The sequence below is a fragment of the Ascaphus truei genome, chromosome 3 (genome assembly GCF_040206685.1).
Source record: "Ascaphus truei isolate aAscTru1 chromosome 3, aAscTru1.hap1, whole genome shotgun sequence".
Taxonomy (NCBI): Eukaryota; Metazoa; Chordata; class Amphibia; order Anura; family Ascaphidae; genus Ascaphus; species Ascaphus truei.
In genome coordinates this window covers 122,506,355-122,525,678 of record NC_134485.1, presented here as the reverse complement: position 1 = coordinate 122,525,678, position 19,324 = coordinate 122,506,355, and the positions used below count along the sequence as shown (strand labels likewise).

The 19,324-nt window shown below is 42.6% G+C and overlaps 1 protein-coding gene across 10 annotated transcripts in view; it reads left to right on the top strand.

Moving 5' to 3' along the window:
- Positions 1 to 19,324, top strand: part of DCAF6 (DDB1 and CUL4 associated factor 6) — a 397,587-nt gene that overhangs the window by 305,299 nt on the left and 72,964 nt on the right. For 7 of the 10 annotated variants that reach the window (XM_075589475.1, XM_075589477.1, XM_075589471.1 and 4 more), the window contains 3 exons: positions 6,477 to 6,580; positions 7,159 to 7,399; positions 10,816 to 10,954. In XM_075589475.1, coding sequence (XP_075445590.1) covers positions 6,477 to 6,580; positions 7,159 to 7,399; positions 10,816 to 10,954 — 484 coding nt within the window. The remainder of the gene's footprint in view (positions 1 to 6,476; positions 6,581 to 7,158; positions 7,400 to 10,815; positions 10,955 to 19,324) is intronic. The other 3 variants (XM_075589478.1, XM_075589480.1, XM_075589472.1) reach the window with 1 other exon arrangement.

Sequence of the window (19,324 nt, the reverse complement as noted above, 5' to 3'; positions counted from 1 at the left end):
CTCTGGAATGCCCTTCCCCTCAATACCCGACCAGCACCCTCTCTATCCACTTTTAAGACCCACCTTAAGACACACTTGCCTAAAGAGGCATATGAATATCACTGTGGATAATACTGGACACATGATACATAAAGCTTGGCTCCCCTGTAGACACAGTTACCAGAATTCCCTCCTACGGTCTCTGTACGTTCTCCCTACCTACTAATTAGATTGTAAGCTCCTCGGAGCAGGGACTCCTCTTCCTTAACCCTTTGCGGTCCAATTAATTTTCATTAAGTGCGCCAGTAGGTCTAATTTAATTTTCGGGAAAAAAACCACATACAGCTTTTTTTGTTTTTTTTTGCACACACACTGCACACGACGCGACACTCACTGCGCACACAACACGCGCTGCCCACACGACATGCGCTGCCCACACGACACGCGCTGCCCACACGACACACGCTGCCCACACGACACTCACTCCGCACACTGCGTACACTACGCTCACTACACTCACTGCGCACACTACACTCGCTGCACACACACTCGCTGCGCACACTACACTCGCTGCGCACACTACACTCACTGCGCATACTCACTGCACACACTACACTCACTGCACACACTGCACACACTACACTTGCTGCGCACACTACACTCGCTGCGCACACTACACTCGCTGCACACTCACTGCACACTCACTGCGCACACTACACTCGCTGCACACTCACTACACACTCACTGCGCACACTACACTCGCTGTGCACACTACACTAGCTGTACACTCACTGCACACTCACTACACACTCACTGCACACACACTGCGCACACTACACTCACTGCGTGCACTACACTCACTGTGCGCACTACTCACTGCGCGCACCACTCACTGCACACACTACACTTGCTGCACACGCTACACTCGCTGCGCACACTACACTCACTGTGCACACTGCGCACAATACACTCACTGCGCACACTACACTCACTGCGCACACTACACTCACTGCGCACACTACACTCACTGTGTACACTACACTCACTGCACACACTACACACTCACTGCACACACTCACTGCACACACTCACTGCACACACTCACTGCACACACTCACTGCACACACTACACACACTCACTGCACACACTCACTCACTGCACACACTCACTACACACACTGCACACTACACACACTTTCTGCACACACTCACTGCACACACTCACTGCACACACTCACTGCACACACAGCACACTCACTGCGCACACACTGCACACACAGCACACTGACACCATACTCACAGCCCCCTACCCCCCTTCCTCCGGTGTCAGCTGCTTGGAGTCATCGTGGGGCTGCCTGCGGGGATCGGCGCAGAGTTGGAGGGGTGGTCGGATCGACGCTGAGCTGGAGGGGTGGTCAGATCGGCGCAGGGCTGGGGGGGGGTGGTCACATCGGCGCATGGCTGGGGGGTGGTGGTCAGATCGGCGCAGGTTCTTGGGAGTGGGCGGAGCGGCGCAGGGCTTTGGGGGTGGGCGCATCGGCACAGGGCTTTGGGGGTGGACGGATCGGCACAGGGGGGGGACGGATCGGCGCAGGGGGGAGACGGATCGGCGCAGGGGGGGGTGGATCGGCATAGGGGAGGACGCATCGGCGCATGGGCGCATCAGTGCGGTGCAAGGAGAATGCAGGGGATGTGCTGCGGGCACCTCACTCCACACCACAGCTTTCAGCTTTCCTCCCTCCTCCCTCCACCCGGTCCGACATTGGACCACAAGTGGCAAATAAGAAGAAATGGTTGTTTTGGCAAATGCTTGCTTGTATGTATTTTAAATGTACAGTATATTGGTTCTTTGTTTTTAAATTTGTATGCTACATGTATTTATATTGCATATTGATGTAGTGTTCAGGCATTTTTGCTGGTGTTTTAAATAGTTTATTTCTGGCTTTTGATTGGTGTTTGCTTTTTAATGTTGGATTATTTTTTTACTTTTAATTTGGAATGAAACAGTTTATTTAGATATTTATTTTATTTATTCATGGTTTTGTTTTGGTGTTTTAATTGTTTATTCTGGTCTTTATTTGGATTGGATTAATTGATTGGTGGTAATTGTGTTCGGTTTACTTCTTTATTTGTTTTTAGTTTGAGATTGTTTTGAATGCATTGGATCTTGTTTATGATTTTTTTTTTTAGGTTGACCATTGACAGGTCTAGAGTTAAATCATGCTCATATTATATGGGTATGATGTACCCTCTGTGCCATTCAATTATTTGATTGGCATTGGTAATATGTTAATTTTGCAATGTAATGTTGTTTTATTTGGGCCTGATTTTTTATTCCTTACCATAGCTATTCTTGCTATAGTGGTAAATAAGGCCCATATTATATCATTGTACCAATGAATGGGTGAAGGGTGGGGATAGTTGCCTGGGGAGGGTGGTAGGCCTCCTGGGTGGGTTGTGGGAGAGGGTGGGTTAACCACTTAATTACTATAATGGTTACTAACCTCTAAGGTAATACAGAGGTTAGGGGACATTAGATTGTATTTTTGATTGTAGTGCATTGTTTGTGGCAACGGAGGACATGGAGGTGTTGAGGATGAGAACGGCATTCATCGTGGCAGCCTGGCAAGGGGTGAGTGCAAGTTTTATTTATTATATTTCTGCAGCTTAATGTTTTATTTGTAATGGACAAATGCACTATTATCCATATCTGGATAATAGTAATTTTGACCATTATTGTACTATTATCTGGATAATAGTAATTTTGACCACTATTATCCATATCTGGATAATAGTAATTTTGACCATTATTTGTTAGGGGGCAGGATGGGGGGTGTGGGGGCTGTATGTATTGCAAAGTATTGGGTGTTATGTTTTTTTCGCCACACAATTGGTACCGCAGGCCAGAGGGGAACCCCGGACCCCTGTGGAGATCACCCGAGGGCCCCAAACTCCCGAAGGGATCACCCGAGGACATCCTCCGGCCTGTTGTATTAATTGTGTGGTGAAGAAACATAAACAATGATTTTTTCATGGCTCCATTTCTTTTGCGCCAACCTTTAGCTGGTACCAGAATCTGGCATGCTTTTAAAGTACGATTCACTTATCACTGCTTAGTGAATTGCACTGACTGGCAAAAAATGGCACGTTTGACGTTTTTTGCCTGATCAGACGTATTTTTTGGGGGCTGAAAAAATGTGTTTTACGGCCGATAAAGCACTGTTATCACTGCTTAGTGAATCGAGCAGCAGGCAGTATCGGTCTTAAAAGCCATTTATCGTACTTAAAAGCAGTTATCACTGCTTAGTGAATCGCCCCAAAGTGTGTGTTCAAAATGTGCTCCTGCTGAAATGCAAGTCCGAAGAATTGAACGCCACGGTCTAATTGCATAATTGATAACGCGTTGATCCAGCTGCTTTCACTCCTGAACAATATTTTGTTTTACAAATGTGTTTTTTCAGATCTCCTAGCGACCATTCTGGATCATAATTCTTGCTCTATCTTGATCACTTCATAGCGTGCTTATCCTCTTCGCTAGAGATCATTTTGTAATTATGCACTTGATGAAGTCATCATACTGTCACCAATTCCAAAGAATATTTATTTGATTATCAAATAATTCTTTGATTATCTAAATAATTAAAACTATGCACAAATATATTCGGGGACAGTACAAGGAGCTTTCAAAAGAACTATTCATCCCAAGGGCAGTACAAAGGACTCAGGGACATCCCTTAAAGGTTGGAGGAAAGGAGAATTCACCAGCAACAAAGGAAAGGTTTCTCTACAGTAAGGACAGTTACAATGTGGAATTCATTAACCATGGAGACTGTGATGGCAGATACAATAGATTTGTTAAAAAAAAGGCTGGACATCTTTTTTAGAAAGGAAAGGTATACAGGGATATACCAAATAAGTATACATGGGAAGAATGTTGATTCAGGGAGTAATCCGATTGCCAATTCTTGGAGTCAGGAAGGAATTTATTTTTCCCACTTGGGTACCCCTGCTCCGTGTGTTGAGGTCCTAGAGTGTGAGTTCTTGGACCCAGATGTCAGAAATGCATTACTGTGACTATGTGCAAATTATGCAACATTAAAGTTTTTTTGTGTTTTGCCTTTCCTGGGGTGGGGGGACCAGGAGATTTCTAGGCTGTAAGTTTCAGGGTGTTTTTGTCGGAGAAAGTCTTTACAGAATGTGTCTGTGTATCGGGGATCCGGAGTTATGGGATACCCCAAATGTTGGATCCGGGAATCGAGTGAGATTCTCGGATACAGCCAAACACATTGCTCCGGGTAAACTCTGACCCTGAAAACTTTCTTGCGACTCACCGCCAAGATTTCTGCTGCAGCATAATCCAGACAAGGTAAACTGGGCATGAAGGGGTTAATGTATACCTGCAACCATACAGGAGATCCCTAGTGTAAAGGGGGGTGCCCCACTAAATGCCAAGGTACCCTGAACCTGGTATAGGGGTTCAGGGGATGACCCAGCTATATTATATTATCCAGCTAAGTGGTTCTTGTATGTAAAAAGTTTAAAACTTATTTCTAGAGTGTGCCAAGGATGAGGCTAGTGAGTGTAGGCAGTATATACCCTTACTCCATCCCTGACACCAGAACAGTGACTTACACATTTTTATCACACAAAATCCAGGGCATGGTATATTTTATTAAAGGGGTGTGTTTAATTGGGATATGTACCGATAACCTGTGAATGAACTGTGGGATTTTGAAGTCATGGATTCCGAGGGACCAGATGGCTACCAAGCTTGGTGCCTATGAGTCTGTTCGGAGTACGGACTTCAATGCCACAGGGATGCCAACTTGTTAGACCAGGAGGGGAACTGCAGTCATGCTTGATTAACCGCATCCTGGGCTAACACAGGGCTATCCGGCCACCATTTGCCGAACCCAGACTCCGTGGAGCCTTGAGCCACGGTGGCTCAGTATGCAAAGAGGCAGAGGTGCCAGGTTGGCGCATGGCTCTTTGCAGAACGAAAAAAGGTGCCCACCCGGCTTTACAATACCGACAAATCGGTGATTGGCTGGCAGAATTCCCGCGCTCTAATAGTCTGTAGAGGTTTGTGAATGGGACATTGAAACCCATAAGAAACCTTACAGCCAATCAGGAGCGCAGATTCCAAGCGCCAAACCAACAGCGGCAAATTCAAAGATGTTCTGTGCTGAATAGACGCAAGCCGGTTTCAAAGATTTTGACTAAGTCCCGCTTTTTGAGAACGTAGCGGTCGCGGCTGGTATTGCATGCCGAAATCAGTTCCAGGACTTTCATGAGTACCTCCCAGTCATTGGAAAGCACTTCTACAGAGGTCATTTTTGTGAATTTCGTTTAATGGACAAGTTTATTCGTTAGCCCTGTTCCCATTAAGTGTGTAAATTGTTACTTTGTGTGTACTGTATGTCTTTTCCTGAAATTAATTTATTTTACCTCCTTGCTTTGCTCAATCAATGATCCCGGTATAAAAAGGTGTTGATAAACCTGGTCTCCCGTGACACTAATTGCATAATTGATAACGCGTTGATCCAGCTGCATTCACTCCTGAACGATATTTTGTTTTACAAATGTATTTTTTCAGATCTCCTAGAGACCATTTTGGACCATAATTCTTGCTCTATCTTGAGCACTTCATAGCGTGCTTATCCTCTTCGCTAGAGACCATTTTGTAACTATGCACTTGATGAAGTCATCATACTGTCACCAATTCCAAAGAATATTTTTTTGATTATCAAATAATTCTTAAATGTAATAATCTACTGTGACAGACCTGTAATTGCTCAAATTCTCATGAAAATGTAGTGATTATTCTTCGATATGACGAGAAATTAAAGGTCACATTTTTTGTGAACAGTTTTTATGTTATTGATTGGACACATTTTGAAATATAATTTTCAAGTTTATAATGTATTTAAAATTACATTATATAATAAGCTTCTTGCCCTTCTGTTTTCTGATTTGCCCTTTTGGAGAACTTATTCAAGAGAACTGATGTAGGTGTTGATAGATGAGAAGGAAAACAACACAGTTGTGATTGTGTGTTTCTCTAATAATGGTTTCCATACTCCTTTAATTTAACCGCTATATAACAAGTGAGAAAGGGTTTTGCAAGAGAATAGTTAATGTATTTGTCTGAATTTTACACCATAAATAAATGAGTGGTAAATTGCAGTAATGTTTAGGGGATCAATGTTAAAAGTTCTTCATAGATTAATTTACAGAGATTTTTTTTATCAATCATACTGTCAATACATCTACTGTGCTCTTGAGGAAGAAACCTGTGATCATTTGAAAGCTCTGTATACTGTAATTGAATCTACAAAGAACTCCACTGTTGGTCTCCTAACAGGTACTGTAGACCAACATACAATGAATATACATTTTTCCAGGACAAATATGACTACAACAACTTTGAACTTTGTTATACAGTAAGTAAGACTATGTAAATTCCTAAATCTTCCTCAAACTTTTTCTTCTACTAGGAGCAATACAGCCTCAAGTTCGGTAGCCGTGAAAGTGGGAAACAAAAATTACAGTACAACAGTTGAAAGCATGCAGCCAAGTGAAATGGAAAGTATGGAATCTCGTAAGACCTTTTTCCCTCTGTTCTGTTGTTTGGGCATTTTTCTGTACATATTATTTGTAATAATTTCTTTAAAAAAACATTTATTAAATGCAGACATTTGTACAGTAGTAAAGTATGATTGTTATTGCTAGATTGATTCAGGCATACAGTATGTGCTCTAACACTGCTTTTTTGTTTGCTTTCACTGGATCAATATAAATATAATATATAACTATTGCACCCAATGTAATATTAAACAAAGAATTTCACTTGATGGACACGTCTATTTTAAAACTCAAAATATGAAGTATGAGATTCACAAATTTTTGATACAGATCCTTTATCTGCCATTCTGGTCTAAGGCAGTTAACGGGGGATGCCATATCGGCGGTTAGTGAATACTGATGTATGAATTTGATGGCAAAATGTATCAACGGCAGTGAAGTTCTTATAGTTAAGGAGGAATGTAAGTCCTTTGTGAGAGTTGAATAGGCCAAGTATGGATAGGAAAGTGCCATCAGTTAATAGACCTTTGTGAAAGCTATTGCTAATATGGGGATTTGAGAAAAATTAAATTTTACATTGAATTATTAATACAGGCACAGCTGAAACTACAACAAAACATGGAGACGCCACCTGCATCAACCCAGAAATCGGGCAAAAAAATGTGCACAAAAATCTTGATCAACAAAATGCTAGCTCAAATACTGAAGATCCTCCAGAAGCAGCTGGTAACTTGACTCAGATTGAACCGTCTTCTTTAAGCTCCACTTATCGAGAAACTGACCATGGTGATGATACAGTTCGCTTACCATCATCTGTCCAGCCATTACAAAATAGGTTAGTCTGCTAAATAGAGCAAAAATAGAAAAACAGAACAATGCACAGCATCGTTGTGTTTTGTATTTTTGCTCCATTCATTTGCTATGTGTTCATCACACTTATATGGATGACCGGAGGGGGGAGGAGGGGTAATGAACACACATGACGTGAGTACTACGTTAATGTCAACAATACTTCTTTGATAGGCTCAATATTTCAGTGATCCTGTTGTGTGTTTGGTTGTTCTAGAGCATCTGTTGATGGGTGTGTCACGGGAGACCAGACATTTACACCTTTTTACCAGGATCATTCATTGAGCAAAACAAGATAATGAATTAAATTGTAAATTTATTCACAAAAATAGGCATACACCGTGAATGATAGTTAATAGAGAACACTCACATCAATGGAGTTGAAGATGAAAAAATTGCACCTCTACCGGATGGACAATGCTCAGCAATAATATGTGGAAAAGAAAAATTAAAACATATCACAGAACTGCTATTTTTGGCTGTTTAGTCAATGGATAGTATGCTTCTCTATATCTATTAAGGATCTCTATGCTTCATGTAGGTGATATGTATCAGGCATAGACCAAGCAGTGAAGGAGTTAATATGTTCTGATTTAGTATGATGTAACTAGATTGATGCCCCTACTTAAGGGAGGGGGCTACCTTCATTTGTTAGTACACCCCTGAGGAAGTGAGACTCTCTCACAAAACATGTAGGGTGAGGTTTGCTATCTGTTATGCATTCCTAAGTAGCATATTTATTGATAACCTTTTGCATTGGGACTCTGTGAAACTTTATGCCAACCCTGGAACTCCTGTATTGGAGTCGCAGGGACTGCTGAGGATTACCAGGAAGTAATAACGGAAGAGGCTCTACACATGGACCCACAAAGGCAAGGATCCAAGCAGCCAGAGCGGAAAGAGACATCAAAGGGCCCCCACAACCAGGCTTAAAGGGTTGAAAGGCTTTCAAAGAACGAAGGAATTCATGAGTTTTATTCCAAGTGTTTGTTTTTAAATGTTGGTTCATTAAATGTTGGTAGATGGCAGTTCTGTGATATGTTTTCATTTTTCTTTTCTACATATTATTGCTGAGAATTGTCCATCCGGTAGGTGCAATTTTGTTTCATCTTCAACTCCATTGATGTGAGTGTTCTCTATTAACTATCATTCACTGTGTAATCTAGGAGTACTATGGTGTAATAGGATACATCTTAATTGATTGGGTTACACCTAGATTACTGATCCAGGCTGTAAAGTGTTAGCTGCTTGGTGGTGGTGTGTGCCTTTATATGGTCATTTCCATCACCATTTCTGGAGTGTTTAGGGTGGAATAGCATCTAGTGATACCATTTTCACAGAAGTGACAGCATCTTTAATTAAGTGTGCTACTCATTGTTTCTCTACATTTTTATATTCTTCATGCATTGTATTGAACACGAGTGAAAGTTCCAGAGCCAAGGAGGACTCTATTTGCAAAGATTGTTTCTATGGGATTTGGATAATCCCAGAGGACTCACGGCTGCAGTACTTTACGATCTAAGTGGATACTATTAACCTTTTTTTCTTGATATATTACTTGATTTTATGTTACATTAGATTGTTTGTAAACATTTTATATATTTGATTTGTTTTTGGGGTATAGCGCTATAGTTGTGTAATTGCCAGCTCTTATCAGTCCCTGCTCATCTGTCTGTATATGCTATCATAGTGCCTGCAGTTTTTGATTCTTTGTGCCCTTGGTATGTGCTTGCTCATGTAGTATCATTTTTCATTTGGTGTTTACTATATCAGGTTGTCTCATAGACGGTCTGGTCTTATTGGCAGAGGGCTGATTCAATGCCCTCTTACCAAGATATATTTACTGCCAGTTCTGATTTATCTCTGTCAGCCCATGGTTGTCTCTTCACTTTAGGGTATTTTCCTTCTACACTATTATAGGGTTGGCTCAGGGACTTTATGATTGTTGTATGTGACGTTGTTTATAATAAATGTATACCTGTTTTGAATTCTTGAGTGCTATATGCGGGATACTTTTTTTCCTCTCCTAGTGTTTACATTTATAATTTTCCCAGCACTGTCAGTAGCTGTTATATCATAGCTTACTTCACTGATTCAAGTACTACAGCTCAACCCCGTTATAGCGCAATCTGCTATAACGCGGATCCGCTTATAACGCGGTTTGAGCGTGGACCCCGAATTTAAAAAAAAAAATTTAGTTTTTTTTTTGCACACACACTGCACACACTGCACACACTGCACACACTCACTGCACACACTCACTGCACACACTCACTGCACACTGCATACATTCACAGCACACTGCATACACTCACAGCACACTGCACACACTCACAGCACACTGCACACACTCACAGCAAACTGCACACACTCACAGCACACTGCACACAGCACACTGCACATACTCACAGCACACTGCACACTCACAGCACACTGCATACACTCACAGCACACTGCACACACTCACAGCACACTGCACACACTCAGCACACACGCACAGCACACTGCATACACTGACAGCACACTGCACACATTCACAGCACACTGCACACACACAGCACACTGCACACACACAGCACACTGCACACACACACACACACACACACACACACACACTGACACACACACACACACACACACACACACACACACACACACACACACTGACACACACACACACACAGTCAAATACACACACACACACACACACACACACACACACACACACACACACACACACACACACACACACACACACACACACACACACACAGAGACACACTGTCTCTAAGGGAGCTTGCTCTCGCAAGACGGAAGCAGAGACAGGGAGAAGAGCTGCCAGATGCCGGGTAAGTGCTGTGTGCTGTTGCCGCTGCCCCACTGGGTCTGGGAACGCTGGGAGAGTTCTCAGCTTTCCCCCTCCGGCGGACACGGTACCACCACAAAAAAAAACAAATTCGGCGGCCATTTTTTTCCGCGACCCCGTTTATAACGCGGTGGTCGCAGGTGGCCCCCGAGGACCGCGCTATAACGGGATTAAGCTGTACTTATCCTCTATAGTTTGTAGCTGGCCATTCTTTTTATATCTATATCTATATCTGTGCTTATAACTACAGATACAACTCCTTATCACTAACCCTAACCTCAAAACTGTATCACTAATACTTAGTTCACTTACTTTAATTTTTTATTTTATGGTAATAAAATCACCAGTTTTGTTAATATAAGTATGGGAATTTAAGCCTTTTTAAAGTAGAAGCATTTCTTTAGAAAACTTTGAGAAATTACTTGTAGTATAATAATCACTTTTGTGCAGAGTAAATACAAAGAAATAATATTATACAATATATTGCAAAATTCCGGTTACCAATCACCTATTTACAGTATTTTTGTATTCACTAGGAGATCTGCTGCAGCTCGTATTAAAGAGCTCTTTAGAAGAAGGAAGGAAAGAAAAGAGTTAGAAGAAACCGACATGCAAAATGTTCGACAACCTCCTTGGAAAATGGCTTACAAGGGTCATCGGAATTCTCGAACAATGGTAAGAGATATTTATTTTGAGATCTGTATTTGTAAGTAATAATTGTTTTTTTTTTCTTGTACAGCACTGACAGTGTACGTAGCGCTGTATTTAGAAATTTTTCAGGCACGAGTCCCTGCTCCGCAGACGTTACAATCAAAGTTTTTGGTGCCTGAGGCACAGGGAAATAACTTGACTTGCCCAACGTCACAAGGAGCTGACACTGGAATTTGAACCAGTGTCTCTGTCTTTACTTGCTGAGCCACTCTTTCATTCCTACTGTAGAAGTGCTGTGTATTGATACTTTTACTTTGCAAAATCGCTCATCTAATAACATTTGAAAGTCAAAGGGGCCTATGCTATAAGCCTTCATAATAAAAATCGCTGGGCCATTAAATTCGCTAGTTTTTTGAGCGTTGCTATCACGGTATTCAGAAAGCCCCGATTACCTGTGATAGCAAAATTCCCAAAACGGGCAAGTAGCTGGCGACTTGATGATCGCTTCTCTGAAAAGGCCTTACCCGTCGATTTCTTTCAGCTACAGAGAGAGAGCTGCACAGAGAGAGGCGCATATCTCACCAGCGATCAAAAGTTTAATATAAAATGTAGTAATAGTGTAGATGAGCAGGGGGCCTCCGGAGCAGTTTATTTGAGGTCCGGGGACACCCTGCTTACCGAGATACAGGCCCCGTTATGGGGTGCCAGTATCTCTGATGCATTTGATTCCCACGGTCACGTGATGAGTGACATTTATATGCATAGGAGTTACTGGCACCCCATAACGGGGCCTGTATCTCAGGAATCAGGAGGTCCCCAGACCTCAAATCAACGCAGTTCTGTTCCAGAGATCCCGTGCTCATCTACATTAGTATTAAAATTATTAAAAAAGCTTCATTAACTTAGCACAAAGCCGGTAAGGCAATGAAGGGGTTAAACCCCAGAAGCCTGTATCTGGGGGCAGAGGGGGTGGATGAAGGGGGTAGTAGTCCCAGGGTGGGTGATTAGGCCTGCCCGGAAGGTTGTGGGAGGAGTTAACCGGTTCACTACCATAGCAAACCGGGTTAACCAGTCCCGCTACCACCTGGATGGCCTAAACATACATCGTTGGGTTACTGCCCCCTTCACCCAATCCCCCTTCCACCAAGAAACAAAAATAAACACAACAACCCTACTACCCACCACCTCTACCCCCAACACCCCCCCCCCCCAACACATACAGTACAGTAATGGACAAAATTACTATTATCCACATGGATAAAAGTGCATTTGCCCATTATAAAATCAAACATTAGCCAGCCAGCATAAATAATGTAAGTAAAATGTTCAAGTTACCCCTGCCATCATGAAGGGTGTCCTCATCCGCATACTCCAGGTCCATGTCCTCTATTCTTGTCGAAAAGGTGAGCGCATAGAAAAAAGATAAATAAAATATATGAACACTAAGTGAACCCACGAAGTGAAACAAGCATACACACAGGGAATAGGTGGTGAAAATATAAAAAGGCTGAAGCCAGATCTTACTCACACGGACAAGTGTGAGCCGATCTTGTCAAAGTTTCTTTCAAGAGATCCACTTCAAAGGGTAGTACCCAGGGTGATGTGGGGGCTTCCAATATGAGCGGTTCGCTCCCTGTGATGGGCTCCAAACAGGGGCAGAAACGCTCAGTGAGTTAAAAGTGATTTTATTAAACAACAGGTAAGTATAAGAACTTACATGTAAATAATACACATCCAGTGTCTGTCTCCTTAGTGCCAGCTCATGCGGGGGTCTCCCTAGCTGCCGCGTCCGGTCGCAGGGCCTGCAAATGAGCTTCTCCTTCAGACGATACGGTGGCCTTCAGTGGTCAAAAACATAGCAGCTTTGCCGACACAGGGCTACGCGTTTCGCGAGTGTCTCTCGCTTCATCAGGTCCTGTCGGCAGTGGGGAAGGGGGCTAACTAAATACCTGAAAATCAAGTGTTTCAAATATTGCAATCTATCTTTCTTTGATTCAGGTAATCAAAGTGGAGGTCTCATTATCGGCTATTACTATGTGGCATGCGCATCAAAGTAGACATCATGAAATCAGTTACACATCTTTAAAACTATTAAAACATTGTTAAAACATTGTCAAACTTAACTCATTAATTAAAAATGTTTAAAAGTCTTTAAACGGACGAAAAGCCCAATTGTATGTATATGGCTCCCTCTGGTGGACTTTTGGGAGATGTGTATGCTGGCACAGATATAAGTTATATCAGAGCCTTTTCATACAATGGAGTTGGAACTTTGTATCTAGTTCAAAACATCATTAAAAATCGCAATATACAGGTATACTGTAATGTCCTTTGAAAAGGTACAATATTAAAAAAGTTTACCTCAAATTATGATACACCTTCAGGGGGACTGAATCTATTCAACCCAATCTAAATTAAATGGGGGTAGACGATCCACAATTTGATTTCAGATATCATCTATCATTAACAATTATACTAACACAAATGATATAATAACATATATCCCTTCAAACAATAAAAATCGATTTGACATACTGTAGAGGCAACTCTTATTCGAACAAAAACCAGTGGCAATTCCCCAAAAAACCCAGGAAACACCCAGGTACATTCTGAATACATGCCTTAAACTTTCCTTAAACTAGCCCCAGCATTTCTGCATTGATTAATGGCCTGTTAGATTAACAGCGGGGGTCCCTGGCAGTCCCATTCAAACTGAATTGGAATGCCAGGGATCCCTGCTGTGTTAATCCTATGGGTCGTTAGTCAATGCAGAAATGCCTTAAACGTGCCTCAAACTAGCCCAGAACATACCCAGCACATACCCAGCACATACCCAGAATGTAACCCGGCTAGTTTACAGCAAATGTTAGAATAAATGTTGCCTTTACTGTAATTAGTACATAGAACCATAGATGAATATGGCCCCCCTCTTTGGGGTGTGTAATAAATCTGCCTATTCTTCATTGGTACAAATTGTATAACATATATATACAACAATTCCTTCCCAAAGGGGAATCGTCACAAAATACGTTGACCCATATTAAATGCAAAATCGAGAACAGAAAAATGAGAAACAGATTAGTTCTATTATGACCCTCAACATTCTACATGCGACGAACAAAATATTTGTTTACAAAAATTCTTTAAAAGTTGTTTGTAATTTATATATCCAGTATGTTTCTTTCTTGGATAAATGGATAATGTGATCCCCCCTCTCCAATCTAAAGGGACAGTCTCTATTGCTCTATAAGTAAGGCCTAGGGGGTCTTTATTATGAGTCTCAAAAAAGTGTCTCGATACACTATGCGTCAAAAGACCTCTCCTGATGTTGCCAATGTGCTCCAGTATGCGAACCCTCAGTGGTCGACTGGTACGTCCACATACTGGAGACCACATGGGCACTCAAGGAGGTAAACCATGAAGGTGGTGTGGCAGTTAAGGAACTGGTGTGTTTCAAAAGTCTCTCCTGTGGATTTCGAAGTGAACTTAACCTTTTCTATTGAGCCCTGTTTGCAAGCTTTGCAATCAAAGCATTTGAAGAAACCAATTGGTTTAGGTAACCATGATGTGGTACTTTTCTCTTTTATTCTTTTAAACAGACTTGGGGCCAGCTTTGTCTTAATATTTGAAGCTCTCCTAAATATCACTCTAGCTTTCTCTAGGATGTTATCTTTTAATACTGGGTCCTTCATTAGAATATGCCAATGTTTATGCAGTACATCTTGAATCTTTCAATGATCTTTACTAAAATTGGTGATAAAAGGTACTTCATATTCCTCACTCACGTCCTTCTTTTTCACTTTTAATAAATCTTGCCTTTGTAACGCTAGTGTTTTGTTAATGGCCGTATCAAGCTCTTTCTTAACATATTTTCTTTCTAAGAAGCGATTTTTAATAAAGCGGTTTAATAAAATCACTTTAACTCACTGAGTGTTTCTGCCCCTGTTCGGAGCCCATCACAGGGAGCGAACCGCTCATATCGGAAGCCCCCACATCACCCTGGGTACTACCCTTTGAAGTGGATCTCTTGAAAGAAACTTTGACAAGATCAGCTCACACTTGTCCGTGTGAGTAAGATCTGGCTTCAGCCTTTTTATATTTTCACCACCTATTCCCTGTGTGTATGCTTGTTTCACTTCGTGGGTTCACTTAGTGTTCATATATTTTATTTATCTTTTTTCTATGCGCTCACCTTTTCGACAAGAATTACCACTGGTGGAGATCAAGGAAGGATCTCATCAAGGTTGAGCTGCAATTTGAAGGCCCAGTATACCACTTTTTATGTTTTTTAGGCTCCCACGTGTTTATATACGTTTATATATGTTCATTCACATTTGTATCTTGAAGTGTTAAAGGGGAGCGCCGTAGTTTTTCTCCACTTAGCTCCATGTCCTCTATTGCCAGAAAGAATACAAGAAAAAATACAATCTAATGGCCCTTAACCCCTTAATCACCTTAGTGGTTATAAACCGCGATAGTAATTAAGTGGTTAACCCAGTCACCGGCTACCCACCGGGAGGTCTAACCAATAATAAAAGATATACACAAGCACCTGAACACCCCAATTCAAGAAATGTAAGCACTAGCCAACCAATCAATTAAAGAATTAAAAGCACTGATCAACAAAACAATTAATTAATTTTATACACTTGCCCACAAAACAATTAATGAATTTAAAACCACTAGCCAACAAAACAAATAATTAATTTAAAATGCTAACAAATCCTAAAACGTACTAAAAACAAGCCATCCAAATTCTAAACAATTTAATCCAAACAGTAAACAGAAATCGAAAAAATAACAATCAATAGAAAACAAGCATTTGCCAAAAAATGCATTGGCTGTCACTGTATTTATCTGTACCCTAAAGGGGCACAGATTAATACATTATTAGACAATGGGCAAGCAAATAAATAAAAACAATCGAAAAACCTGAAAAAAAACAATTTCATACATTCAATATTTTACTTATCTTTAGAAGTCTTCACCCTACTCTCACCCCCCACCCCATGTCACACCCACCCCCCTCCCCATGTCACACTCTCTCACACTCACCCCCCATGTCACTCACACACTCACCCCCTATGTCACTCACACACTCACCCCCTCCCCATGTCACACTCTCACGCACTCACCCCCCTCCCCATGTCACACTCTCACACACTCACCCCCTCCCCATGTCCCACTCTCACCCCCCTCCCCATGTCCCACTCTCCCCCCTCCCCCCTCCCCATGTCCCACTCTCCCCCCCTCCCCATGTCCCACTCTCCCCCCTCCCCATGTCCCACTCTCCCCCCCTCCCCATCTCCCACTCTCCCCCCCTCCCCATGTCCCACTCTCACCCCCCCTCCCCATGTCCCACTCTCACCCTCCCTCCCCATGTCCCACTCTCACCCTCCCTTCCCAGGTCCCACTCTCACCCTCACTCCTTTTCCATGTCCCACTCTCACCCTCCCTCCCAATGTCCCACTCTCACCCCCCCTCCCAATGTCCCACTCTCACCCCTCCTCCCCATGTCCCACTCTCACACCCCCTCCCCATGTCCCACTCTCACACCCCCTCCCCATGTCCAACTCTCAGACCCCCTCCCCATGTCCAACTCTCAGACCCCCTCCCCATGTCCCACTCTCAAACTCTCATACTCACCACGCTGATGCTTCAAGGAGGTGCTGCAGGAGCTGTGTAGCACAGTGTCACCTAATGGCTGAAAGAGAAATTGTAGCTAGAGACTGCATGTCTCTCTTCTCCTGGCAAAATCGCTGCCAGCCGCCTGCGCCCCCCCTAAACAATCTTGTGCCCCCCAGGGGGGTATGCCCCCCATTTTGCGCACCGCTGTTGTAAGCAATAGTATCGCTCATTGTTATGATGAGCTGTTATATAGTGTCTAATTTAAATGTAGGCCTATTGAAGAAATTCTGCATTAAGTAATTTATATCATTTTCAGAATGGAGTCTTGGATAGTATCAGGATTATTTTAATGGGGTCAGTGATGAAGTGTGTATTGTTAAATTGGAATAAGTTCTATTTAATCCATTTATATAAAAGGAACAGCAATTAGATAGCTTACTCTAAACTGTAAGGGTGCTTCCACAGGATAATGGCTTCCTTGAAAGCTATTGGAATCACCAAAGGGACATGGGAGGGAAAATATTATTTTATTGGGTGCACTCCTACGTATCTCAAACACAGGGTCAGTGGTGTGTATGTTTATTAAACAATCACATCACATTTTGGATATATGTTTACCCTTGTATCTCTTGCACAGAAACAAGCTGGAGTACCAAGTGGGTTAATATGTTAGAACAGAGCTTTTGAACATATAGCGTTTCTGTGTGTACATTTAAAAAAACAACTTTTTAATACAGAATATACTGTAGTGAAAATTGTAAACGCAAACTTTAAAATAACTTAAAAATGCATATAAAAATGCAAATATTGACAGTAAAATCATTGATGAAAATGAATCAAAATTCATGACAGTTAATAATCCTACAATAGCCACTTTCTATTCCATCCCGAAGATGCACAAAACCCCCCAAAAAACAGTAGGGCGACCAATAGTGTCAGGGTATAGAAATTTGAGTGAGAAGGCTAGCATCTATTTAGACAAGGTACCCCGTGAATTTGTGACCTCTCTACTATCCTACGTATGTAAGAGACACCAAGGATGTTTTATTAAAACTTGAAGGGGTGACTCTAGACGATAATACACTACTGGTAAGTCTAGACGTAGAGTCCTTGTACACAAGCATCTCACACCCTGTAGGGTTGAACGCAGTCAAACATTTTCTACGATCTAGAAGCACCAACTACACTAAGCATAACGATTTCATCACCAAATTACTACATTTTGTCCTTACCCACAACTATTTTTTGTTTTTGATGGGAAATATTATCAGCAAGTGCAGGGTATGGCTATGGGTACAACATGCGCCCCCACATATGCTAGCCTATACCTGGGATGGTGGGAGGAGACAAAGGTGTTTGAGGACCGGATGATGGAATACACTGAGGGGCTTATGCAGAGAGGAACGTTAAAAAATTGTAAAACGGCTATAAAATAGCCACAGAATTGCCGTTAGTTAAGGTCTTATGCAGAGAACGTCGTTACCTCTTGTTACACATTTCGGCGAGTTCAGATTTGCCTTAAACTCGCCATACCGTAGCGCGAGCTAGATAGCCAACATTGTATGTGTGTGTGTCACTTAGTAGCTGTGAGTGTGTGTGTGTCAGTAGGGAACCTGTGTGTGTGTGCGTGTGTGTGTGTTTATTAGATAATATTTTACAAATAAAACAAAAGGCATGTTGTGAGAATACATTAATTATTAACATTGTGCAACTTTGATAACAATATTGAGTTACGCACACACACACGCGCATACACATACACATGCACACACATAGACATACACCCACACACACACACATGCATACACATACACATGCACACACATAGACATACACACACACACACACACACACACACACACACACACATACACATGCACACACATAGACATACACCCACACACACACACACACACACACACACATGCATACACATACACATGCACACACATAGACATACACCCACACACACACACACACACATGCATACACATACACACACATAGACATACACACACACACACACACACACACACACCCACACACACACACACACATGCATACACATACACATGCACACACATAGACATACACCCACACACACACACACACACACATGCATACACATACACATGCACACACATAGACATACACCCACACACACACACACACATGCATACACATACACATGCACACACATAGACATACACACACACACACATGCATACACATACACATGCACACACATAGACATACACCCACACACACACATACACACATGCATACACATACACACACACACATGCACACACACATACACACACAGAGGAGACATGGATCGGGGCAGAAGGGGGAACAGAGCTTAAGGGGGGGGACCTGGGCCGGCCGCGTCATTGGCAGGGGGCGGGGCAGTGACGTATCGGAGCTAGTTCGCCCTAATTGGGCGAACGGCTCACGTGACAGGCCTGTGTCGGCGGTAAGCGGGGGAATTTAAAATTCCCCCAAGTACCCGCGGCACCCGGCACGGAATACCTCCAAGTACCCGCGCCACCCAACACAGCATTTGGGGGTATACCACAAGGATCGTGTGTACCCCCAGATACCCTCCCTACCCCCCAGCACAGCACCCTATGCTCCATACTCCTCTCCTGTCTCATTTGGGGAAGGAGCCCCACAGACCCTATTCTGTATTGGGATCATTTGGTTACCCCCCCATCCATCTATCTCCCCCCCCATCTCGCCCTCTCTCCCCCGCCCCCCCCATCT